Below are 27,304 nucleotides of genomic sequence, written 5' to 3' on the forward strand. Positions count from 1 at the left end.
TTCACACCATAAATATCTAATGCTTAGTATGAATACATTATGCTGTTGCTGAAATGTCATGTTCCCCATCAATACAAAAGCATCCCCAGAATGCACTTCAAGCTCATTTTAACAAAGTGATAACCAGACTCATATTATTTTGTTAAATTGTGAAGTTTGTGAAATTTAGCAAGAGATTTTTCAATCCTTTGACACCTGACATTCTAATGTAGTGCCCCCAAAAAGCCACCGTGGTATTGTGGTTGTCACTAACTCACGCCTGCGTGAGTTACAAATCGGTGAGGACGGCTCAAACATTTAGCCTCACATGTCTGGGCAATACAGGCCAGGTAGGTGATCAAATGAAGCTATGACAGCCTGTTGATATACATACATACATATACATGCATACATACATACATACATACATACATACATACATACATACATACATACATACATACATACATACATACATACATACATACATACATACATGCCAGTGTTTGCACGTTAAAGAACCCCAGGTGGTCGAAATTTCCGGAGTCCTCCACTACGGCGTCTCTCATAATCATATGGTGGTTTTGGGACGTTAAACCCCACATATCAATCAACATGCCAGTGTTGCAGATTTGCCCCTCTGGAATAAGAATGATTTCGGAATCATTCCACATTTTTGTGACCCCAGAATGGAATGCGAATGGAATAGGAACAATGCTTGGAGGAATGAAATGGGAATGAAATTAAGCACCTTTTCCCCGGAATGAGATAAAAATAGAATAACGTCTTTTATCGAAAATAGAGCATGTTTTCATCTCAGGCTGTTTTTCAAACTTCAAATATTGGTAAATCAGAGCCTCGAATTTAACAATAAAGCAAAATTTTTAAAATGGCTTGCCTGATAGCAAGCACAATACATTTATAAGCAATGCACCTACTACAAGTTTGTTCTTATATTGACTGTGCTCCTCTGAAGTTATCTCTATTTTTCCCGTAACAACTACGGCAGAAGCATGCTCCCCCCCCCCCCCTCGCGCCTTGTGATTCTTTTTTTTTTTTTTTTTTTTACCCTCGGCAGCACCCCAGCTAGAGTCCCCAGATATCTGCTGTCTTCACACCCTTCACGTCTGTCTTCGTGTTAGCTTATATCACTGTTGGCTCACTCAGACGCATATTTAAAAAAAAATGCTTCTCTAAGTTGTGATGTGTATTAACGCTGGCACAATGCTTTTGTTCACTGCAATCTCACCTCGTACCCACCTCCCTTGCCATACTGTTCCATCAGCAGTGTTCGCATCGGCAAGCAAAAGGGACATTGGGGAGTATTTTTCTACACCCTCAATAGCTACTGCTATATTATCATGCTCAAATTAGACAACCTTTTCTCTAGGTCCACATTTAGTTGGCCAAAGCCAAAGCTGGGCGTAGTGTGAAATTGTGAACAATCTACCAATTTTTAAAAGAGAAACCACGGCCTAAGATGGCAGACAAATGCATTATCCCAACAGATACTGAAGTGAGAAACAAATTATACTCACACGTTGGTTCTCATTAAAACGAATACTCTATGCACGGTCTGATCGTTACCTCAAGAGCAGTACCTGACAGACATAAATAACCTTTGCGACAAGAAATACATTGCATACCTTCGCACAGATGAACACAAATAACTCCTCACCCCATCCATGCTTGCGAGGCACGCTTGACAAGCTTGGGTGGTGACAAGCAGTGCGGCCCTGTGATCCGTATTGGATGTGAAGGCACAAGGTGACCGAGCGGTGGTGCACTGTTCTATCTAATACCAGCTGATCTAAAACGTTTTGTTCCCCATTAACCAAACTTTAGTTTTCTCATATTCACGACCGCTCGAGACGCAGGGCAAAACTGCTTAGTCTTCTTGAACACTACATTTTTTTCAACATGAAAATACGCTATGTCATAAGTTTAGAATTAACAAATTTAAGCTTAAACAATTCAATATCATCATTTGTTCAACATGCTAACCATGCAAATACTATATGTAGCGGGAGAACTGCTCCTACGGGAATCAGTAGGGTGGTTTTACTGCACGAGATATTCTACCAAGCTACTAACCTTTGACCTTGGTAACATGTTTTACGTAATTCTGCAGTTCTTAATGCATCTCATAAGACTGTATTTATGATGTCGTTCATTCTCAATAAAACTATCAAGATGCGCTTCCTACATTGAGGAATTGAAGGAATGGAATTGAATGGCCCCGTCCGCCATTCCCGGAGTGACAATGGGCCAGCTTTTTTCATTCCGAGGAATTAAAAGGAATGGAACTGTGGCAAATTCTTATTCCCCGGAATGGAATTGGAAAGAAATGGAAGCACCCACCGCAACACTGATACATACATGGGTCATTCCATGCCAAGTGTCCCAGACACGGCGCTCAATCGTTGCTGATTCTGCCTATAAAATGTACACCTTTTTCTTATACCCCATAAAGTATTGTGGCCAAACATCTTCAAACGAAAAGATTTTACAAGACCATGGCACCCTCTCAAAATTTTCTTGCTTTTGCTAAACTTTGCCTAACAGAAAACTGTATATAAAATCGATATTTGTGTGTGGAGCTTCGAAACGACATTTGAGCTACTACAGAAAGTTCACCTAGTTGTGCTCTTTAACCATTCCAAAATCATTGTGTTTACCTACCAGCTGGGCCTCTTCAAAAAACCAGTATCTATATATATATATACATACATACAGTCTAGTAGATCTTCCGTGAGCGGTCACAACGTGGTTTATTTCGACGTTTCGGCCTAGAGTCTGGCCTTCATCAGGAATAGATACAGTTTGTCGGTGCTCAGCTTTATACAATCTCAAATCAGAGGGCAAGGTAAGAGGAAAAAAAAAAAAAAGGAAAGAAAAGAAAAGGAAAGAAAAAAGAAAAAAGATAAAAATAATATACGGTGAACGCCCCTCGGGTGCCCCCCTTCCACTTTTCCCTCCACTCCCCCCCACCTCTCTCCCCCCTCTCCCCTTCACCTTTCTGATGTCAGCGGTCTGTGTATGTACATACATACATACATACATACATACATACATACATACATACATACATACATACATACATATATATATATATATATATATATATATATATATATATATATATATATATATATATATATTAAGTGTGAATACACTTTATAAGCGACCCCAAACCATCCACCGCCGTCGGCGGCGTCCGCAGTCTTTTCTCTCTCTCTCTCTCTCTCTATATATATATATATATATATATATATATATATATATATATATATATATATATATATATATATATATATATATATATATATATATATATATATATATATATATATATATATATATATATATATATATATATATATCGGTGTTAGTAACGTGCCTTATATCCAGATGGTAGCGTTGCCTCCGGGACATCCATCGCATGATCCGCTCTCGACGGGAGACTGAGAGAGAAGGCGGGCGCGCGAGAGAGAGGGGTGCGCGCGCAGCTGCAGCGAGCGAGGAGAGCGGAGGAGCGACACCGATATCAGCGTCGCGTCCGTGGCTTATTCGGTAGAGCGTCGCGCTGCGGCTCGCCAAGTCCTCTTTCTTTTAAAGATAGAGAGAAGACTGCGGTCGCCGCCGACGGCAGTTGATGGTTTGGGGTCGCTTATAAAGTGTATTCACACTTAAAACAATGATAATATTCATGATAAAGAGTGCTTACCAGCGCAAACGACAGGGCAGGAGGGGCCAGGAGAAGAGACGAGACAGAGCGCTGGACTGCCAACAATTTAGTTCTTTTAAAGCTTTTCGCTTTTATACAGTTACCAGTCGCAATAGTCATGCGCAAAACACAATTAAAATGCATAAGTACATCACACCGACAAGTGTACTATTGTTGCAAGATGCAGGAATCACACCACACGCGAGATCATAGAGGCAAAAAAGATTTGCTCCTCGAAAGATGCTTGTGTTCGCACCCCTTCTGTCGCGCTCACCGATAAGGAAAAGTTGTTCCTCTGCTTGTCAGTGTGATGTACTTATGCATTGTAATTGTGTTTTGCATATGACTATTGCGACTGGTAACTGTATAAAAGCGAAGACCTTCACAAGGAATAAATTGTTGGCAGTTCAGAGCTCTGTCTCGTCTCTTTTCCTGTCCCCTCCTGCCCTGTCCTTTGCGCTGGTAAGCACTCTTTATCATGTTATACCAACACGCCCAATCCTACTGTCTCTTGATAATATTCAGTTTGTCATTTTTTCTTATGCTACCTGAAACTCTCTCCAAACAATCTTATTATTATTGTAGTTTTCAGAAGACTGTACTTTTGTACAAGTATATTTAGAGATAAAATAGACTTCAATTTTTCCCGAAAAAAAAATGAAATCGGGAAAAAATGCAATTGGTTCCATATTTAACCATATTTTACATACTGATGCCGCCCTAGTAAAAATCCTCATGATACGGCATTTGATATGCAATAAAAATGCACACAATGTGTGTTAGTTCATTCGGTATGGGTATACTAGTTGTGCAGATGGCCCTATAGCGATACCGCAGGCTACTGTACAACGTCTATACTTCCCAATGGGCACGCCAAGCAAGCTTACATGGTAAAATGAACTCAATACTTGTAGCATTGACATCAAAGGAACAAGACTTTTGACCACTCACAAGCTACTGATATACATCTCACACCTTGCCAATCCCTGTAGAACAAGGGGGACCACATAGTTTTCAGTGAACTCGCCATAACAGGAATGCGGCGGCAATTCTTAGAGACAACTTCAAAAATTTTCGTTCTTAAAACAAAAAGCGATTTGATTCAACTTTTTTCTACATAGCCATGAAGTGATTTATCAAATGCCGTATCATAAAGATTTTTACTTGGACTGCATCGGTATCAAAAATATAGAGAAATGTGGGACAAATCGCATTCTTCTTCCTCTTTCACAATCTTTTTCGGGAAGATTTGAAGTTATTTTACCCCCTTAACATTTTTATACAAAAATATACATTCCTTAAAACCACAATAATATTAAAATTACCGAGAGAGTCCAAGCCGGCATAAAAAAATGACGAACTGGACATTTTCATTGTTTTTGAAGAAGCCTTGCTGGCAGGTAAACACAAAAATTTAGGAATGATTAAGTAGCACATCTAAACAAAACTTCTGTAGTAGCTCAAGCGTCATCTCGAGGCTCGACACACAAATATAAATTTTATATACAGCAAATAGAATACCTGGATAAACTTACAGTTTAATCAATCTGTGATTTGAAAAACCCAAAATATTTTATAATATTTTAAAAGCCAACAGCAACTGAGTTTCATTTTACAGTATAAGCTCAACACAACAAATCTGCTTAAAACAGGCAAACATACCAATTGGCAGCATTGTGTCAACCCCTCTATTTATTTTATTGGTTGAATTTCGCATACTACAAATTCTTGTACAACGGGCATTCAGATATATTTGACTAAAATGTGAGGCCTGCATGGTGGTCAGGATTTCTTTATAGCAAACTTTTTAACCACAAGTGTAACATCCCAAATTCAGTAGCTTCTGACTGCAATTCAGCGATTGGCATACTTCGGAGACGAGAAAAGCGCGTCGCGTATATTGACGTACGGATTTAAGAATGAAGGCTGCCGATCTTTGGCCTGATCAGTTATGCCGTACAGCGACCAAAAATCTGCACTCAGAGTGCTTGATTTTGGGCTTTGGAGCACTGCATGGGAGCTTACGGGGGAGGTCTGCTGCCTATTCACAAAATGCCCATTCACTGCCCATCCACAGTTTTGACGAGTCCCCAGAGTTATTCAGCAATGCGATGTCATCGGCGAAGCGTAAGTTACTAAAGTACTCTCCATTATCCCTAACTTTTCCCATTCTAGGCCTCTGAAAACCTCAGCGCAGTACATATTCTTTGAAGCATATTTGAGATGGAGTGGGTTCTGTAATAGGTATTTTAAGGTTCCAGGTGCTCGTGACTAACGCCAACCCAAGCTTTTAACCAACCAATGACACAACTTAGCGATTTAGAAAACGGTCATTGAACTTTCTATTGCAAGCTACATCTGCACTTGCATACCTGCCAAATTCAAGGATTCTGAATCCGGACCCGGGAGATTTCTGCAACAAGGGGGGGGGGGGGGGGGGGGGCACGGCACAAAAAACAAGAACATACAAACAAACAAAAAAACATCGCGGAAAAACAAGAGGGTGGGAAGGGGGTCTCACTCACAAGCGCCAACATCAGCGTTGTGGTCTTATAGTGGCTAGAAGTTCCCCAACACACGAGGGTAAAGTTTTTCACTAAGGTGAGAGTCTCAAAGGACCAGCACAACTAGCAGAATCGATTTCAGTTAAGAAAACTCGCGTATGTCTTCCTGGGACACACGTGAACGGACGGGACGGCGCAGCTGGCTACCGCAAAAGCACGAGTCAAAGTTTTGCTCACTACTAGATTTTTTTGGCAGGAATGCCATAAGCGTCTGGCCCCTTTTTATTGCGATAGCAATTACATAAACAGTCTAAGCTTTTTTTTTTTTGCCGTCGCTTTCACCGTATATGTATATGTATCTACATATATGACCACTCAAAGAAAAATGGCCCCATATCTGCAAATGTCGTCAAAAGACAATAGTCTTGCGTGTGGAGAGAGTGAAAAAAACATTTATTTGATGTTCTGTGCAAGAAAATCGGTGAATAGTATTTTGTAAGCGCTGAGTTAGAGTGCCTCAAGCGTGCAGCGGAGGCGAACGAGCGCATGTCACGTCACTCGTGAGACATGAGCGCCATCTGGAAGTTTTTTTTTTTTTTTTTTTTTTTTGGAAAACAAAGCGCGTGTCTCAGAGGTGAAAAAGTGTAGAACGCAAGGCGACGGGTAGGGGCCACCACCGTGTCTTCTTAGCAAAGCGTTGGAAACACTCGCCTTTCCGTGCAAGCGTTCCATGGTCAGCGCAGCGTGATAAGTGCTACGGTCCTTAGAATTACTTATGTATGCTTTTTCTGGTAAAAAACGAACATGGAGAATATATACGTGTTGTTATGATGCCTCAGATATGCGCAAGAATTGCTTTTTAATTGACAATCGCACACATATGAATGCTGATTCGTGAGCAACATTGGTGGGCGCTGCGAATGGGGTCGGCCGTTCGAGGTATCGGCTGGTGCTGTTAAAAGTACCCGGTTCGCAGTAACTGTAGACAAACAGACAAATGTACAGACAGACCGAAGTTTTTGCGTCGAAGGTCCCCAAGAAAGACTATCGTCTTTAAAAAAAGCCGCCCGCGCTCGCCGCCGAGCTCGTCGGGATGTGCCGACACTTGCTTATCTCTCGCGTGTACTTTGCCCCATGAATGGATGCCTGTGCAATCAAGTGCCTTCGGCTTTCACTGAAACAAAAGAGGACTCGCTCGCTAGATTCTGTGCTGACCAATTGTGCCCTCGCGATCTCCGACAACAGCGCAGCTCTGGCCGACTAGGTTAGTCCTACGCCACCTCCTGCCGCCGGTCCCCTACGACGATATCAGCGCAGCTCTGGCTGACTGGATTAGCCCTACGCCATCTCCTGTCGCCGACAAGAGCTCTCGCAAGTGGTGCCTTGTCCTCGGACACCTGTGACCGTGTTTCCATCTTTCCTATCTCTCTTATGAAGTCGCTCGCTGTCCATGCGCATCTCTCTCTCTCTCTCTACCTTTAATCCTATCCTTTTAATCCCTCCTCAACGCCATCCCTTGTGAGCTACTGTTTAGGTGTCGCACGCTGATGCAGACAGTTGGGGCTCACTTTTCTCTTCTTTTCCCTCTTATAACCACAATTACCCCCCTCCCTGAAACGAAATCGTTAGTTGCCGGGATCACAAAAATCAAGTCAGTCTCTGCACTGGCCCTTTTTGCGAAAACAGCAGGCTTTTCATATAGCGAGGTATAACAACTGGGACACTTGTTAGTTTGTACTCATCTGTACCTGCGATTACGTATCGTGCATCGTTTTTGCTTAAACAGTGCGTTACGTGTCGAGGGCCAAACGTTGTTAGCTCGCTCTCGTCCTGCGAGTATAGTTTCCGCGCGTCATTTGTGTGTGAGCAGCGCGCTGCACGTTTCGATCAGCTTGCCGTTTTCAGCGTTACATTCCAAGTTGTTGCTGTCGCATTTATTGCTTCGCCCTTGTGGCCAAAGTGTTACTTTTATTTTTTTTACGTATTTACTGCCTCTAACGTACCTCTGCGTGCCCTCGGAGCTCCTAGACCGCTATCGCGTTGCCGCGACCGCGATTTTGTGCGCGGCGGTTGTGGCAAACAGTAGTTTATTTTACAATCCCCATGCGCTTGGCTGCCCATGCGCCTTCAAAACTAAGTCGTCTTATGCCATCTACGATAGCATCTGCCACAGAGTTTGCGTAAAGCAGCCTTGCTTTGACTGGTTGAGCGCACACTTTCGGGGTTCTGTCAGTTACGTTGTCACCATACATAATCGTGCCAAGCGCGATTACGGTTTCGTCTACAGCGGTTGTGGCAACGACAATCACACGCACTGTAAAAGACAGTGCGTGCGCCGGTCGCACGCGTACTTCGCTTCGAGTATGCTGCTCTCGGCCTTCGTTCGGCGGTTTCCGTACTAAAGTTTGTATCACCCGCCGCGATTAAGAAATGTGTTCGGAACGTTCGAATTGAGACCGATTGAACATAGTGGAATTTGGCTTGGGGATTTTCAAGAATTCGTATCTGCCGCGGTTTCGCATCACTGAGATTATACTGTTCGTTTACATGAACGCTTCTTAAACTTATAATAAAATTGGGTAGGTTTGAAAAGCATGGAGCCAATTGAGCTGCTTTGTTGTCAATGCAGCCAGATCATGCACAGAAATTTTGATTTCTGGGAGATTTTCTTGACAACTGTACAACCGGAAAAAACGGTCGAAATCCGGGAGACTTGGTAGGTATGCACTTGGGTAGTTTGGGAGACAGACGCCCATGCGGCAGCGACACTCAACACTTGTCATCCCCTTTTTTGTGTGTGATTTGCAAACACTCGAATTCTTGTTCGCATGGAAAGTTGGTTGCACGTGGGTGGGAACAAATTAGACAGTTTTGCAATTGGATGCCACCTGCCTGCTACCAGTTGATACTTAAAGAGGCCCACAACACTTTTTGAGCACTGTCAGAAAACGCTGCCATTCGGTAGTAGAGGCTCCCAACAACACGCGAGCCAAATATTAAAGCGCAGCATGCGGCCTGCAATTCACAATAAATGATCAAAGTCAGCTAAAAGTTGCTTTCTCTTTTCTCGACAAATCACGGAATATGCCCAAAAATCACATGTAGTACGATCATCTATCAGCCATTCGCTGATTTGAACATCACGTGCTTTCTCGTTACAGAGATCGCCGTTACTTATCAACGTGTGCATGCACGAACACACCGAAAAATGCGTGCAAAGAAAAAAAATGAAAAAGTGCTCAAGGTCCCGAGGCACACGCGTAACGTTTTTCTGTGACCCTGCCATATCTCCCTGCTTAGCTTCCAGCACTTTCGTCGGGAGGAGAGAAGAGAGAATGCAATTTCAGCATGCGACAAACCTATGCAACTCCACTCGCACTGGACGGATTAAATTTTTGTGGCATTGAATTCATGAGACAATAAGCTCTTCCAGTGAATTCATTCCATGGTTACTTAAAGAACTGTTTCACGACCCCTTTAAGAATATTGCCTGTTTCAACGGAATTTGACAGTGGATACCCAAGTGTGGTCTCGTGCTGGTGTGTGAAGCAGGTGCAAAGAGTGCAATTTAACATACATGGTGATACTTGGATGTGCGCAGCAAGGCGCAGACAAGAGCAGTTGTAGCAAAATGGTACAAATTGCACACTTGAACCGCCATTACGTCATTTGCAAGTGCCTAGTAATACATATACCACAAGGCATGGTGATTAACAATTTTCTTGAAACATCTAAGCAGATAATCCATACACTTGGTCATTCTCATGATGAAGCATGTCCCAACATGTTGCTTCGGAGGTCTTTTTGGAGTGCCACAGGCATCACTTCATTTCTGAGTAATGCCTGTGGCACTACAAAAAGACAACAAGCCACAAGACAACAAGACAAAGACAAAAGACAACAAGAAAAAAGAACAATGACAGCATAGCTTTCTTTTTTTTGCTACCAAAAATGGCTATGTTTGCCAACTGTTCATGACATTTCCTGTTTCAAACACTAAATTTCTCAGGAAGGCTCCTCTGTGTCCACACATCCTACCTCGTGCTTTTTACACTATTTGAAATTTTCTTGCAGGTAGCCTTTAACACTTTTGTGACCGCGAGAAATTTGGCTGTTCCTGGGTAGTCCAGACAACCCTTTTTTTTTTATGGCACCCAAAATTACTGAGGTTAATGTTTATGATGTCAAATTGTAAAGCTAAGAGTTATTTTTCCAACACGATTAGTTTGAAACCACAAATTTATTAACAATAGCACAAAAAAATCATCAAATGAAAAACATTGTAAACATGAATAAAGAAATTTCATAGAGCCATCAAAACTGCTCTGAACAGGTTAAGCATAAAGAGAAATTAAAATATACATTATAAGTGCAAAGAGCACACAATTATCCTGTAAATATGCACTTGTAATATAAGTGCTGTAAATACAAAAGTTTTTGTGTACATAAAATAACATTACACGTAGTGTCTTTCATGCCACCGTGCGAAGCAGTTTCGCGATGCGGTAAAACACAGCGTTGCTACGCATGCTTCACAGAAAACACTTGCTTTCTGTTCAACTTTTTTTTTTGTTCACAGCATAATTTACAGTTCCTGATATTTATTCATTTATCTATTTATTTATTTATTTATTGGGCACTGGTGCCATTAGCCCTGAGGAGCGTTTCGTGTAGGAGCATCAAGATGGACTGTGGGAGCTCCAAGAACCGTCTCTTTCGCTGTACATCAACTTCTGAAAAATATGCGTCCGGGCATATTTATTTGTGCTCTTGCATAGCTCTCCAATAACTTGAACAGTAAAAAACAAAAAGTTGACAGCGCTCACGAAGCGCCACACGACCCTAGGTAACGCATATCCAAGGTTCACTCCCGGCTGCCACCGCGCACAAAACTGCACTCGCTGCGCTGCCGCTGGCAAGTAGTTCCGCACCAAGGAAGTGAACGCCTTGCAGATAAGAGCTCTAACCTTCAGAGCACATCGAGTCAACTTACACTGACGCACCCTGGCCATAACGCGGCCCGAGCACAAAGCTAAACTCACCGGTGGACGACCGCTGATGCTCCGGGGCGGTTTGACGAACTCTCGTCGTCCGTGCTGAAATCAAAAGTGTCGATGTCGTCTTCGGAGCCTGTGCTGTTGTCGTCATTTGAATATTCCAGCCCAGATGCACGCGAATCCCCCGAAATTTGCTTTTTTCGTGAAGCGGTCACACGCGACGTTGATGCCATGATTAAAACTATGCACACTCACTCGCGCATGGAAAGGCACTTAAAAATCACCATACGGTGAAAAAGGAGAAAAACAAAAGCGAAACTGATAAAATGTCTTTTCTTTTACACGTTAGATAGCGCAAGCGGTCCCAACGCGTTCGAAACAGGACAAATATACAAGTAGTAAACATCAAAAACATACTATCGATAGGGATAGGTGCGGTCAGAAAAGTGTTAAGAGACTTTCTAAATATCCAAGTAATTTCTTCAGCTAGAGGCATTATTCATCACACTCAGAAATAATCATAGGTGAATGGCCACAAATGACCTCCAGCAATGACTGCAATGCACTAACCATTTCTTTGCGAGCCTTACGGTAGCTTCGGCAGAGTAGGTCAAGTGATATGGCTGCTTTATCCAATTCCCCTGAACAGTCTTGATGCTCACAGTAGTCTGCATCAAGCTTTAGAAGGGTGTATTCCTCACCACTGTCATCTTTCTTTTTCACTTCACACAATTTAGTGCTTTCAGCAATCCTGTTGGAAAAGAAAACACCTTAATTAATGACAATATATTGTTATATACATGCAATTAGAATTACTGACAATGACAAGATGTCACCTGCAGTTCACAATTTGGTAAAGAAACCAGAATGCACAAGGCTACAATCAAAAACAAAAAAATACAGCAACAAACTCCCCTCAACAACATTATGTATGCACACTGATTACCTCGCTGGGTTAGCTCTTTCCTTACACTTTTGTAGGATCCTTCTCACCATAGTAAGTGATTACGACAAGTCCATAAGAAATCGATAGCGTCCCCTACCCTGGTACACCTTCTCAGCTGCAGAAAGCCTCTGTTCCCATTTTCTGGTGCGAATAGACAGCAGGATGCCGAGAAGGTTTTTGACAGAACATGATAGTCTGCTCTTAATCCCTTTTAAAACTCATCTTTTTAATGAGTGTGGTGTTTGTCTTGCTAGCTGGCTGCTTTCACAAGCCGCAAGCTGGTCTAGACTGCTGCATATGAAAGGTTTGTTGTCAGTGAACCCCAACTGCGCACACTTTTGCCACCTATGTAATTTCAATTCATTTCATTTATTGAAGCCTTAAGGGCCTGGAGGCATTACATAAGGCGGGGGCAAACAATATATGAGGGACTCTTAATCACACAAACGCCGAAAAAGAAAGAAAAGACAACGAAAGGGAGAAAAAACATCTCTAAGAAAGGAAACAAGCAAGCAGAAAAAAAAAACAACTACCATAGACTGGAAAACAGCAATATACACAAGTAATCAGCATCATATTGCATGAGTTTACTAACATGGTTTAACTAGGAATTCATTTCAATTCAGGTCAGATGCATTGTTACTTTTTCACAAAAAGTCGCGCGGTCGGTGGATGAAACAATACTGTTGGGGAGGGTATTCCACAGGGTTATTGCATGGGTGGAAAAAAGAATTTTTTCACCGATGATGTGCGGCACTGAATGTGTGCGATATGTTTGCTGTGGCTGAGGCACGGCGAGATTCGGAGCGGGGGTTGAAGTCGAGGGTGCCTGGCAAGTGGGGGATAATAGAAAGAGTGAAGCAAGCAAAGACGAGAGATGATTCGACGTGATTGAAGACATGGAAGGTCAAGTGTGCGTTTCAGTTCAGTGAAGGTAAATTTACGCGAGTAGTTTCGCGTTATGAAGCGAGCAGCGCGATTTTGGATGGATTCTAATTCATAGGCGAGATATGCTTGTGAGGGGTGCCAGATAGATGAAGCGTATTCCAATTTAGGCCGAACGTATGTCTGATATGCAAGTTTTTTAATAGCGGGTAATGCAGATATTAGATTTCGGCGCAAAAATCCAAGTGTGCGTGAAGCATGTGCACATATTGTTTCAATGTGAGCGACCCATGATAATGACGATGTCAAGTGAACGCCTAGATACTTATAGCAGTCTGTTCGAGTTATTTCATTTGAATTCATATGATATGCGTGAATTGCGGTGCTGCGTTTACGGGAAAAGGACATAGATTGGCACTTATTAAGGTTGAGAGGCATGAGCCATTTTCCACATTATGCAGCAATGGTGTCAATGTCTTCCTGAAGATCAGTGGAGTCGCTAGGCTTGTGAATGGCGTTGTAGATCACGCAGTCATCAGCGAAAAGTCGAAGTCTGGTTTTTGTGTTCGATGGCAGGTAATTGACGTAAATTAAAAATAATAGGGGGGATAAGCCTGCTCCCTGGGGGACACCGGATGTAACACTAGAAATTTGCGAGTCATGAGAGTTGGCAGTTGTGTACTGTACGCGTCCTTTTAAGAAATGTTCTATCCAGGTAATCAGTTTCGGGGGGGATTCTAAAAGCATATATTTTTGCAAGCAGGTGATTGTGTGGGACACGGTCAAAGGCCTTCGAGAAGTCGAGGAAGATGGCGTCAATTTGTAGATGATCGTCCATATGTTGCAAGATATCATCGGTGAATTCTGAGAGCCGAGTTTCGCACGATAATAGGTTTCTGAAACCATGCTGGTGCACATAAAAGACGTTAATTGATTCAAGGTAGTTCATTAAACTGGTTGCTATAATGTGTTATATCAGTTTGGATGGTATGCTGGTTAGCGAAATTGGGCAGTAATTAGGTGCTTTTGATCGGTCTCCAGATTTATGGATGGGAATGATTTGTGCCTTCTTCCAATCGGGGGAACTTCACTAGTGCTTAGTGATTGTTAGAACAGTAAGGTTAGTATTGCGCTTGACAGGTAAATTGTGTTTTTAAGTAGTTTGCTGCTGATTTGATCACAACCGGCCGAGGAGGATAATTTGAGAAAGTTTATTAACTTAGATATTCCATCAACGTTAATCTGGATACCAGGCATTCTGGTCGGCAAGTGGAGTGGTAACTGAGTAAAATTAAAGCTTTGAGCAGGTGAAAATACTGACGTAAAAAAGTCGTTAAGGACTGTAGCACATTTATGAATTTCGAATAATTCGTTGTCTACGTTTGACAGCTGGAGTTGCGTTTGATGATTTGGCAGGTAGATAATTTGAAAGAATTTACGATGGTTAGACTGTAGGATTGATAAGAGGTCAGTTGAGAAAAATTTGTCTTTGGAGGCTTTAAGTTCTGTAATGTATTCATTAGCAGCCAATTTGTACTGATCCCAAACCCTGGCGTTATTATTACGTTTTGCTTTCCGATAAAGGCATTTTTTCTGGTTAAGTAAGCGCTTGAGGCGTTGCGTAAACCACTGGTTATTTAATTGTTTTTTGAAGTGTCTGTGTCTAAAAAGCAGCAGCACCACACTTTTGCTAAAAAAATATCTCCCTTATCTCTGACCTGTCAGAGACTAAACATTTGTACACAACTGCTCTACAGACTGCATTAACTCTGAAGAATACTGGCAGACATGCACACGAGCAATGTCATATAAAGAAATGAACTTTTATTGCGATAGCAATTATATGGACATACTCGACTAGATTTTGCTGCCGGCATCGGCGTTAACGTGGGCGTCGCCGTCACTCACCCTATATATGTATACGTATTTATATATATGAAAACGCAAGAAAAAAAAAAATCCTGAAAAAGACTCCAGCACCTGGAATCAAACTTGGGAACTCGGAGACGTGAGTGCAAGGCATTAACTACTGAGCTAGGGAGGAGCATCTCCCTCAACGTTCAAACGGCAAGCTATTTATATCTACAGCTTACCGCTGGTGACCAGCATCTCGGGGGGGGGGGGGGGGGGGGGACTATGGTCTATTCAGTATTACCAGCAAAACGGCGCAATGAACATGCGCTGCTGCATCATCACGACGCGGCGGTGCGCGCTCTCATCTCTCACGCGTACTTTGTCCCTGGAAGAGGAGAGGGTGGATGCTCGATCGCGCGCCCTTATCTCGCGGTGGGGAGGATCGTACGTCTTGGCTGGCCTTTGGGTTTGAGTTTCGCCGGAACAATTCTGTTGTAAGCCACTGCAATCGTTGCACCGTCTCCATTTGCGAAATTATCGTGCTTTTAAAACACAGTGAAGTAACAACTGAGACGCTTATTCGCGTTCATCTATACCTGTATGTTTCATGCGTTATTTGTGCATGAGAAATGCGGGGCAAGTTTTGATCTGCTAGCCATTTTGCGCGTGATCTTCAAATTTGTTGCTATCGCATTCATTGCCTCGCCTTTGCAGCAAAGCTGTGACTCTTTTTGGAGTGAAGCACTGGCTTTAAATGTTATTACTTCCCAAGAGAGCTAAAATAATATAAATTATAAATTAATATATACATGTTTCAAATTGATGAACTTACTGTTGCTACTAGCAACAATTACCTGATGTGCCATAGCAGGAACATTGCACATCTTCTAGTGCTATTAAAAAAATTTTTAGTCTCACGTGGGAACAAAAATGAATAAAAGATTAAGGGCACACTTTAAGAAAAACAAAGATTGGTGTAGAGAAGTTTTTGTGCAGGATGCTAGCCCCTACATACCCCTTGCACATTCACAAATAGTCAACACAGCCAATATTCATGATAGCAACGCCTTCCAAATGAATATAAATGAAATAGTTACTGGTGATATGCTCACGGCATGCCCTCCATTCTAGGACACTGTACTAGGCCAGTGCTGGGCAGTTTTGAAGATACATGTATCTAAGATACTATCTTATATAATCTTTCGGTATCTTGCATCAATATTGCAATACATCTCGCAAAGTAAGTATATGTATTTTCGATAAATTCAGTAATGTATCACGTATCTTAAAATACAAGGTACTGTTCTAGAAACGTCACCATACAAAACAATCCACATAGACCTGAATTATGGTTCTCAAGCTGATATTGCTGTCAGTTAAGCCACCTGCATAAAATTTTTGAGAGTGACATTCTTGTATACTTTCGCCAGAACGCTCCAGTGAAAAAAGACAATTAGGTTTACGCGTCCCTATAGGTGAAGTAGAGTCACGTGATCACACACGAGCCATCTCGACAAAAATAAGCTCATGAACGTTTACGCACAGCCTCTCTTTTGTTTTAGCGATGTTTTCTTTCTTTTTATTTGTGCCAGTAGCATGATACTTTTTTCACAACCATGGTACTATGTTGAGTACTCTCAAGCATGTGGCCTCTTTCACTCAAATTCTGATGCACTATGCCGTGCACTGTGTTGCCGTTATGTGCTGGTTCGTAGCCAAGTCTCAAGAAATTTTTGGCCCTTGGATTTGTTTACTGGTGCTTTAAACTAAATTCCATAGCAGGTTTTGTTCTATATGACAAATGTCATGGCACTCTCTTCATAGGGCAGACTATCATGAAAAGCAAAGTTTTTTTCATGATACCGAAAGCGAAGAACATGCTATAATTTTGGTTTGGGGAAATTTCATGTTGGTTTAAAGGTTCAAGTAACAATTACAGTGACAAAGAAACCATGTTGTCTCTGAAACACTAATTATTCTATTCAAATGCTGGATTAGTGTCCAAATTTTAAGCATATTTTTTCACATTTACAATCTATATTACAGGATAACATATAACTAACAAATAGACCATGAATTTAAAAACCTGCCCATGCATTACTTAGGCACACACATCAAGAATGTGCATCACCAAAAGGTTTAAAATAATATGCAATTATACGTCGTGCTTTACAGTATCTATTGTTTTTTATATTGTAATTAATTAGTTGGCAGTTATCCACTAAAGTAATAAAAGACATACATTGTGTTGTTGTACCTTTAAACACAAAGAATACCATATGCGACTTAAATCACACCATGATATATTTTTTAAGAAGGAAAAAAAAAAGCAGCTCACTTGTCTACAGTCTTGCGAAGTTTACAGATAAGGTCGTACAGGTGTAGCTTTTTCAGCAACGCTGTCAGAGCAACAGTTGCTCTTGTAGACTGAAAGGAACAAAAATCCAAAATATAGAAGAGAAAAATATTTTTCAGCATAATATTTGCCTAAGTACAAACATACAGCATGCACATACCTGCTTCAGAAAGAGCAGCTTGAGCAATATTTGATATCCAGTCAAGGGCTCCACTCTTTTGCTCTGATAAAGCTCATCTAAGAGAAAATGAGACGTCATAAAAGACATGAAGCCGAACACATAGAGAAATTTATACAGTGAACAATACAAGTGATCCTATCAGTTTGTCTAGATAAACAAGCGTGTTAATTTGAGCTCCTTCTACTAATAATGGAGCCTTTGCTCGTTCAGAACAGTATCTGTAAGTAATTTACAGTAAAACACCATCACACCTCAACCAGCAGCTTAGCATTAAACCTTGGGCACGTTCGTTAAAGATTGGAAAGAACGCAGCACAAGACTGAACACAGCATCGTGTGCATCACTCTTCCTTGTCCTAGGCTTATTTTGCACTGTGTTCCCTCTAACCTCAACCAGAATGTTACTCTGTTTATTGGGCGTTACCAGCCAGTCTAGAATACAAGATCCAGCGCAGAATAGTTCTGGTTAAGAGCAAGCTGCAGCGTCTATACACTTTGTCATCTTCCTTCACAGCAACCAAGCAACAGTGGCAGTGCTTGAGCTCTTTCCATTAGAACAGCAATTATAGCACTTGCAGGAGGTGTTGAAAATGAAAGAAACCAGATTACTAGTCAAGATACTACGAAACTAAGTTAGTAATCAACTGTGTGTGACTGCATGAGAAAGAATTTCACTCAGCAAAAAGGTTTTCCTGAAATACATAGCACATGTGCTGTCAAAATGTTGATAAAATTAAATCATCAAGAAAAAAAAATAATGTTGCACTTTTTAGTACGCAGCATTTTTCTTGACCAAACTCAATAATCAAGACAACACAAATTCCTGAAGTTGTGCCCGTGATGAAGACATTGTTGAAGTAATACATACATTGGATCGAAAAACTAGACACCCTGACACAATATTTTCTGTAACATTATTGCCCATATTCTCAGACAATTTGTGACCACGTCAACCTAACTGCAAGTTTTCAATTCTTTGTTTGGCAATGTGCTAAAAGCACTGGATGTTACTTCTAAAGATAATTCCTGTCAACATTTTAATGTTTGACACTGTCTAATGCACCAAAACTAGTCAAATTTGACCAAAAAGATAGTTAAGCCTGTGAGGAATGAGAGGGAGTGCCGCTGGGTTGGGTGTGGATCACTGAGGCTGTGTGTAGTTGACGATCGAAAAACGAGGTGGCGCGGAAGTGTCACGTGAACATTGAAGGGGTGCGCGGGAAGCGGGACGCGGCAGTAAGAATGTGATAAGGAAAATAAATAGTTGTGTGAGCGTGGTTGCCTGTCGTCAAGTGTGTCATATTTCATATAGTGTGTTGTGTTGGCTGCGGGAGAATTGACAGCAAGCTTTACCCTTTTCACTGTCACTGACATACTGGTAAGCTTTTGCGTGCCTACCTTCCCTTCCCCACACCTACAGGGTGACTGACGTGCCAGTACATTCTCCATTGTGCATTCGAAAATTCACATTGAAGGGCAAAGCTGGCATGTTTTTTTCTGGTCGGGCCATCTGCCGCATCTTTCTAGAAGCTTGTATTATCAACTCGTACTGTGTTGAAATGTATACTGAAGAATAAGCACAGAGCGAATAAACCCACCCTTTTTTGCTAAGTGGTATGGTCACTCTACACGCACTACTCTATCAAGCTGCGTGACCATTCGGTGTACATGCGACTGTGGGTATAACAGCGTCGGTATAAAAGTGCAATTACGAGTACAAATATTTTTCTGCCATCTGCTGTAGGTTTCACCAGCAGAGTGTCAACATTAGATACTGACATGGCGAGGATCCCAGAAGTGTGCAAGGTAAATTGAAATTATGCAGAAGAAAGGGTACTTCCCACTCATGCTGTTTACTTTGAACACACCATCTTCCGGACCATCCAGAGCAAATCACTTCCACCACATGAGCAGGAAGTTCAAGCTACAATTGCCTGATGCATTATTCAAAACAAGCCAACACTGACCGTGCATCAGGACCCGTAAAAACCCACAAGTAAAAGGTTAAGAGCAAGTCAAAAAGCCACCAATCAAATGCTTATTTACTTACGTATGATACATAAAGTTAACAACACCAATAAAAAATATTGTTGTAAGTAAGAAAAAACCAGTACTAGAGTCACATGCATAGTGAATGTAAGCGTGTAAAAATTAAATTAAATTCTAGAATATTCAAACTAGAGATGCAATGAAAGGCGGGCTAGTTGGTATATAACCTAAAGTTGAAAAAAGTGCCAAGACTGGATGAAGGAGGCCAACACAAAGACGGGCACTGACTGCCAACTGAATGTTTTATTGCAAAACCAAGAATATACAGACACAAGAATGAAAAAAAAAAGTTTACGTTAAAATTTTCAAGCACAGTGAAGTAACAACTGCAACATTTGTGAGTGTGCACTGGTCCTGTGCATACCTGTGCTAACGTTTCATGTGTCCTTTGTCTTTGAGCAGTGTACTGTATCAAGTTGTGAACATTGCTAATTAGCATTCCTCCTGTGTCTGAGCTTTTCATGCATCTTTCGTGCATGAGCAGCACGCTGCACGTTTCGATCTGCTTGCCTTCTTCCGTGACATTCCAGTCGCATTCATTGCTTCACTCTTGCAGCGAAACTGTCACTTTTTTTTAAATTTTCTCGTCTATGTATACATTCTTGGCTTCATCGATGAAACTATCAGTTAGCAGTCAGCACTCATCTGCTTGTCATCTTCCTTTGTCCTGTCTTTGCTCTCTTTTCTCAAATTTCTAGAGTATAATAGGCTAAAATGACAACATAGTTATCGTGCTTGCAGCAGTGAACTTGTCCCTTATAAAGTGTGCAAACACTGCGACATGAGTGCTGCTGAGTAGATAGTTGAAGTTCCTTGACACAATACACTGTTGACCGTAAGTAGTACTCGCATGTTTGCTAGTGACTGCCATCACTTGTTTGTGCATTTATCATGCTTATTCACATATGAGTGTTGCCCCAACGTTGTAATCATTGGTCAACAGATCTTTGAAATCAATAATTCATCGAATCTATCCTGGCACAGTGTGGCTGCAGCCAAACTGCAGGTTGAGGAGGGAAGTTAAATTTTACACGAGAAGATATGAGAATAGTGCTCTCTATTCTAATTGCATAATGATGTCTTTCGTGGCCGCCAGCACAGTTTCCACACCCGAGGTCACACGAAATGATCAAATCTCTAAAGGCAAATGCTTACCAATCTTTCATTTGTCATAAAGGGACCAGACGCATGCAAAGCACAAGAATTTTGCTAAATCAAAACTACATAACAAAGTCAGTTAACTAAATCGCACCAACCCACACACAAATACACGATTTTCAATGAAACTAAGATTGACAAATGAAAATAGTTTATTACATTGCAGATTTCATAAAATTGAGGCCCTTTATACAGAGGCTTGACTGCATATAACTTTGAAATGATGCCCGCTTTCACGATGTGCCCCTTCAGGAACCAAAAAAATTCGTTTAAAAAACTGTCGCGATGGGTGCATAGTGAATTTTAGGTTCCAAGCCAATTGTGATTGTCAAATAATTTTCAATCAAATAGTTTAAGCTTTTGCGAATATGACTGTTTTCAAATTCGCTTAGCTTCGAATTTAAATTGTTGAAAATTGTCGAAATGAATGAATAAATGTGTATTAAACCGCATGTCCCCCTGTAAAGATGGTTTCACTGCAGTGAAATAGTGCTAAGCAGCGTAAACATCTATAAAAAAAACCCACACTGCCACAAAGCATCTCTTCAAGGTTAAATGAACATTTTCCCCTCAAATCAATTCATCATTGTTTGAAGTTCAAAAGCTTTTTATATTGGCTCATATGCTCTAAGTACCGTAAATTTTAATATGTAATAAATTTTACAAGTTACCAAAAACATTCTCCCAAAAGTCAAATCCTGCTACTATTGAGTTGTTTTCAGTTCCTTTGAATAAAAAGGAATGGCATTTACGTAGACCGTGTTTCAATTTATGAATATATTGTGCAGGTTAGTAAGGCCATGACAAATATGCCCATTTTCTTTAATAATATGTAATATTCACTATTCGAATTTGATTCGAAATTATTCAACCATGATCACTATTAGCTTCTAATTAGCTTCGAACCTAAATTTCACTATTCACATCAGCCTAGAATAGCTTGAATAGTATATATCATATATTATAAAGAAAAATGAACGTTTGTGTCATGACCCAACTAACTTGCATAATATTTTTAATAATTGTAACTAAGTGTGGGTAAATATCTCTTTTTTCTTTTGAAGTGATTGATTAATATGTTGGGTTTAATGTCCCAAAACCACCATATGACTATGAGAGACGCCGTATTGGAGGGCTCCGGAAGTTTCAACCACTTGGGGTTTTTTAATGTGCACCTAAATCTGAGCACACGGCCCTACAGGCTGCATTTTTGCCTCCACTAAAAATGCAGCCACTGCAGCCGGATTTCGATCTCGCAGCCTTCGGGTCAGCAGCCAAGTACCTTAGCCACTATACCAACTTGGCGATGCTGTTACAAAGTGGAAGCAAATTCAAATAGTGGTAGGATTTAAATAGTAATAGGGCTTAAGTATAGGCTTTAAAATATGTTACAATTTAAACCTTGATATGCTTAGCACATATAAACCCACATAACATGCTTAATCGAGGCGCAGGTGATATGTAAATTAATTATTGAAAGACAAATTTCCCCGAAATTGTGCATAGATTATTTCACTGCATAGCATCCCAACACTGTAGAAAAGCCACCTTAGATGGGTTGCGTGCAGTCAAATGCACGTCCACTCATTGATTTCGGATAGCTATGTACATCGAAATTCCAAAAAAATTTAATTCTTGTCAAAGCAACTTCGAATAGCGAAATATTCATTCAAATATCCGAAACACTCGAACATTCGCCCATTCATATAAGAAAGGGTACTTACTCAGATCTTCAGCCAGGGCATCGTCAGGAATGTCTACGTGAGCATCTGGAGGAGCGTTAACTTTACGAGTGAACAGGACCTGCATGCCTGCACATCCATATGTAGCTGCATCCAGGGCTCGGACAATTTGCAGCTTCAAAGGTAGTGACATGTATGGCGCCATGAACAGCTCTAGCAGTTTCTCCGGCACACCACGGTCCTGCACAATTCAAGGATTGTTGCCTTCCTTAGTACCGTGTTATTCAAAAGTTTTGCCTGCTGGCAGCAAGGTGCCTTATCGGCCACTTTACTTCATTACCGCTTATATCATTATTACTACAAATAACATCTCTTATACTTTCTTTGACTTGATTATCTGTTACTTCTCACTAAAGTTGTGTTTAACTCCATTTTCATATGACATTATGGCAAAAAAGTGCATCAGTATCACGCCTGCTTTTAGAGACAAGGAGCTCAGCAGCTCAACATCAACAATTAGCAGATGGCACCTAGCGCAGCCTTTCAATGAAATGGTTGGAGTCTTCGAATGTGCTTCATCTCAAACAAGCTATGGCACTGAAGGAGACTTCATTATATGGTAATCATTTACCGAGGTAGTTTTACTTTCAGAAGACTCTGCCCCAACCAATATTTAAATCTTAAAACATACACAAACGACAGCGATTTTGGCATGGTGCAAAGGTAGCAAGCTTGGAATAGCATTACAAACAGTGTCACAGATGTGCTCAATGCAGTCACGCAAGCTGTCATGTCGGTACGGTTACTATGCACAGACATGGTGTAAATGAATTCAAAGCACAGAACCAACATCCTAAGCCAGCACACTAATCAACTGACAAGTTGGTCTTACATCTAATTTGTATGTGTGTGCAAGGAATGTTTGTGAGTATGCAGAGCCTCCTCCCCTCCTTCAAACATTCACACTTTTTTCATATGACGGTGAGTAAGCTCAGTGGGCTGGTTAGGACATGGCCGGGCTAGACTGTACCTGCAAGCGCTTTTAACGACCTTCTCACCCATCACGAAAGGAAAAAGAGAATTTCTGAGAATGTTTCGCCACCTATCAACCACAGAAGAGCTGCGACCATGACCTTGCATTTTCTACGTCACGCGCACGGCATGAAAAATAGGGGTTCTCGATAGAGAGAGAGGAGGGTGATTATTCAAGAAAGGGGGGGGGGGGGCAGAGGGACGATCGTCTCCTTATCAGACTGCTACCGCATAATGTGATTAGACCACTCACCGCATAAAGTTGGTATATGCATGTGCTCGTGAATAATACCAGCTCGAACTCAGTGAAAATGCGGAAGAATCGGTTAAAACGAGGTATAACGGCATAACGCATGAAGCATAAAACACTGGCAAAGATCAAAGAGATAAACAACGCTGCACCTGTTCTGCAAGCAGAAAGCATTACATACCCTTGGCCCTTGGTCTCGTTGGACAACAAGGCCGCAATTAAGAGAGGTCGCTTATAGAAATGACGAGCACACCTTCCCTTTTTTAGCTATTTTCTATTTCTTTATTTTTACAAATACATTTGGAGTGGTTTTCAGGGCTAAATGTTGCGGTCTGCCTCTTGACAGCTCTTTGAAACACGCAAGTGAGTTGTATCTCTACTGGTTAAGCGGAGACACGGGTCGAAAAGTCATGGTTTTCTTAAAAAAATCTCTTTTTTGGTTTCCTTTGTATTGTCACTTTTTTGGTTTCCTTTGTATTGCCATCTTTGGTATATGAACCTTTATTTCTGTAAATATCAAGCCACAGTTTGCACGAGAAGTCACCGAAAAGTGCGTCTAAATGAGCGGCGGTGACACCAGAGTTCAACAAAAGTCGCAAAGCTTTGCGCCGTTTGCATTAATGCGACGCGGTCGGGCACCCCCGCCCGCCATTTGCAATTATCGGAACGCGCAGAGTCACCTCTCTCCTCCAAGATTCTATGACCGCTTGTCTCGTATGTTCTCGGAGAATAAAAGAAAAACGAGAAAGAAGACACGACCGTCACGTGTTTTGAATTGCGCGCCAACCAGCGCAGCGCCGCCATTGGACAGCTGCGCGGGCGGCGCTTTTTACGTATAGTGAAGTCGTATCACCACTGCCGCGCGTTCTTGCTAGCAGCGGTTTTGCCGTGTTCACTCCGTGTTTTCTTAAGATGACAAGCCTGAAAAAGAGCAGTTCCGACTTCCAAAAGTACAGAACTCGGCACAAGTACCGAGGAAAACAACGTAAGCCGCTCCGAAGAATGACAGCCGCTAACAAAGCCCGCGATGCTCCAGTTAGGCCTACTGCTGACATCGGTCACCACGACATTAGCAACCACGACATTTCTGAAATCGACGCTGCTGTGGAGTTCGTCAGCACATCACAGAAGAAGATGGAATTCTTCAAAAGTGAGGCACGGTCGACTGGTGCTTATGCTGCTAGCACATTGCTGTGCGAGATCAGCGCATTGACAGCACTGATGGCAGGTTCGGCATGCCCCGCTTGCTGCGAACGGAAACTCATTGTCTGAGAAGTAGCTGAAAAACGCAAAGGACTTTCTTTCTTCTTAAAGCTACGTTGCGACAATGCTGAGTGCACGGAGTCTGTGCTTTCGTCTACGCATACATCGAAGCAGATCAATTCGGCCAGCAAGTGTGGTGACCCCAGCGCGAACATTCGCTACGTCAGCGGGAGCTCGCCCGACGGCTTCGCCATAAACTTGCAGACTGTTTTGGCAGCGCGTGCCATAGGTGCAGGACATGACTAGCTTTCGTGATTTTGTGCGATCATCGGCCTGCCAAAACCGATGCATCAGAAGACATTTCATGGTATTGCCAAGAAGCTCCATTGTGCTGCTATGAAGGCTGTTAGCCAAAACTTGAAAGAGGCACGAGGGATCACGAAGGACGCCGTCGGCGGCAGCGATGTGCCAGTCATGTTCGACGGCACTTGGCAAAAAAGGGGCCATAAAAGCCACAACGGAGTGGGCACAGCTGTGTTCCTGGACATAGATCTTTGCCTCGACTTTGAGGTTCTTTCGAATCACTGCCTTACTTGCTGTATACACAAGGACAGAGGTGGTGATGCAGAAATATGGGAAGCCTTCCACCGCCCTGTATGTGAAAAAAACAAAGAGTGTTCATCCCATGCAATGGAATCTGAAGCAGCAGTGCGCATATGGCAGAGGACATTGTTATACAATACCCCACTGCGCTTCACACATTTTTTGAGTGATGGCAACAGCAAGGCCTACACTGCTGTCTAGAGGCAAAGGTGTATGGCAATACTGTCATCGAATCATCGAAAAAGAAGAGTGCACCAACCACGTCTCAAAACGCCTAGGCACTGCTTTGCGAAAAATGGCAACACCACTGCCACGATGGGAAAAGCTAAAAGTCACAGCCATTCAGAAGCTGCAGACATATTATCAAATATGTAGCTGTAACAGATAACAAGGGCAGTGTCCGCAGCATGTACACTGCTATATGGGCCTCCTATTTTCATTTTTGCTCCAGTGCTGGAGCCAGTAGCCATAAGTTTTGCCCTGCTGGACCAGACTCGTGGTGTAAGCACAGGCGTGCTGAAGCACTGGGGAAGCCTACACCAGGCCACACCCCCTTGTTGACTAAAGCACAGGGCTTGGCAATTTATGCCTATTTATAAGCGCCTTACTGATGAAAAGCTCCTGGCTCGGTGCCTCCATGAAAAAACTCAAAATGCAGCAGAGTCACTCAACAGTAAAATATGGCTGCTGTGTCTGAAAATGAAATTTGCTTCCCGGAAATTTGTGGAGACAGCCACAGCTATTGCCGTGCTGTGGTATAATAAAGGCCATGCCAGCTTTGAGCATGTTCTACAAGAGATTGGAGTACTTCCCCCAGAAGAGTTAGCCACGCACACTGACCATTGCGATGACCTGCGCATAAAGAAAATGAACTTGAAGCGCACGGCAGAAGCAAGGGAACACCGTAGGAGTGCAGTGAAAAGGGCTCGCACCGAGGAGACCAACCGTAGGAGCCGTGAAGGGCCAAGCTACAGTGCGGGAGGGTTCTGAACACTTTGTGTGCTTTCCATAAAAGCTGCTATTTAATGTGATTGAAGATTCACATCGTAACAGTTTAATTTTCAAGAATACATGCTTTTGTAACTTTCAAGCCTGTTTTTCTCATTTTCAAATTTCTGGAAACTTGCATGTTTTCTGCGAAGCCTTTCGTACACTTAGAATTGGCGCACACTAACAAAATTTGGCGAACCTACTCTTGAAGGTATGTAGAGTGCCGATATCTACTTGAAATTGCGTTACTTCTCAGTAGTAATTACAATAAAACCAGGTTATGTTTCAGGGAACTGAGAAAAACAATGGTTGAAATGTCACAATTTTTTTAGCACTTTCCAGTTACTGTACACATTTCTTTGCTAGATATCGGCACTCTATGATCTACAAAGAGCTAAATAAACTATAACACGATACTTTTTGTGAAAGTTTAGTGCATGAAAATGTGCCCGTACAGACAGCTATAATTTGTCATTTAGTATAATATAACTCAATAACTCTATCAGCTACACAAAAACTAATTACTAATTATAGATTTGAAATCTACACGAAGAACTCTCTAATTAGCTAAATTTCCAAGTCTCCAGCACAAATAACTAAAAAAAGTTTTCTCGGGGAGTGTCTCCTCTTAAAAAGAACTGTGTATAGGAAGAAAGAAAGTAAAGCAAAAAAAGAGAGGACTCCTGCAGTTGAATAACCCCTTCGGACGGCACAACCTGAGAGTGGTGGTGTGCATTGTCAAGGTGTTAACACCACCTAGAAACATTAATTCAGTGGACCAAGGCTCTTCTGTGTTCTTTTGGACTGCAGCCACATCTATGAAGAATGCGAAGAACACCTCTGCTTGCGCTTGCCAGCCGCTTCGCCTGGAACTAAAAATCTAGTGCAAACCAGTTCTGCGCTATCCTT

General features: G+C 41.9%; 1 protein-coding gene and 1 pseudogene across 8 annotated transcripts in view; one reads left to right on the forward strand and one right to left on the reverse strand.

Moving 5' to 3' along the window:
* The window catches only part of vir (VIR_N domain-containing protein), a 431,173-nt gene that overhangs the window by 227,757 nt on the left and 176,112 nt on the right, over positions 1–27,304 (reverse strand). For all 8 annotated transcript variants that reach the window (XR_012887826.1, XM_075881178.1, XM_075881177.1 and 5 more), the window contains 4 exons: positions 22,360–22,558; positions 17,409–17,485; positions 17,231–17,319; positions 11,778–11,958 (listed from right to left, as the gene is read on the reverse strand). Coding sequence is in view for 7 of the 8 variants with exons in the window: in XM_075881178.1 (XP_075737293.1) it covers positions 11,778–11,958; positions 17,231–17,319; positions 17,409–17,485; positions 22,360–22,558 (546 nt within the window). In the remaining variant the exon portion in view is untranslated. The remainder of the gene's footprint in view (positions 1–11,777; positions 11,959–17,230; positions 17,320–17,408; positions 17,486–22,359; positions 22,559–27,304) is intronic.
* On the forward strand, positions 25,034–26,530 carry LOC142776826 (uncharacterized; annotated as a pseudogene).

Source organism: Rhipicephalus microplus, chromosome X, assembly GCF_043290135.1.
Source record: "Rhipicephalus microplus isolate Deutch F79 chromosome X, USDA_Rmic, whole genome shotgun sequence".
In the NCBI taxonomy this organism is placed as follows: domain Eukaryota; kingdom Metazoa; phylum Arthropoda; class Arachnida; order Ixodida; family Ixodidae; genus Rhipicephalus; species Rhipicephalus microplus.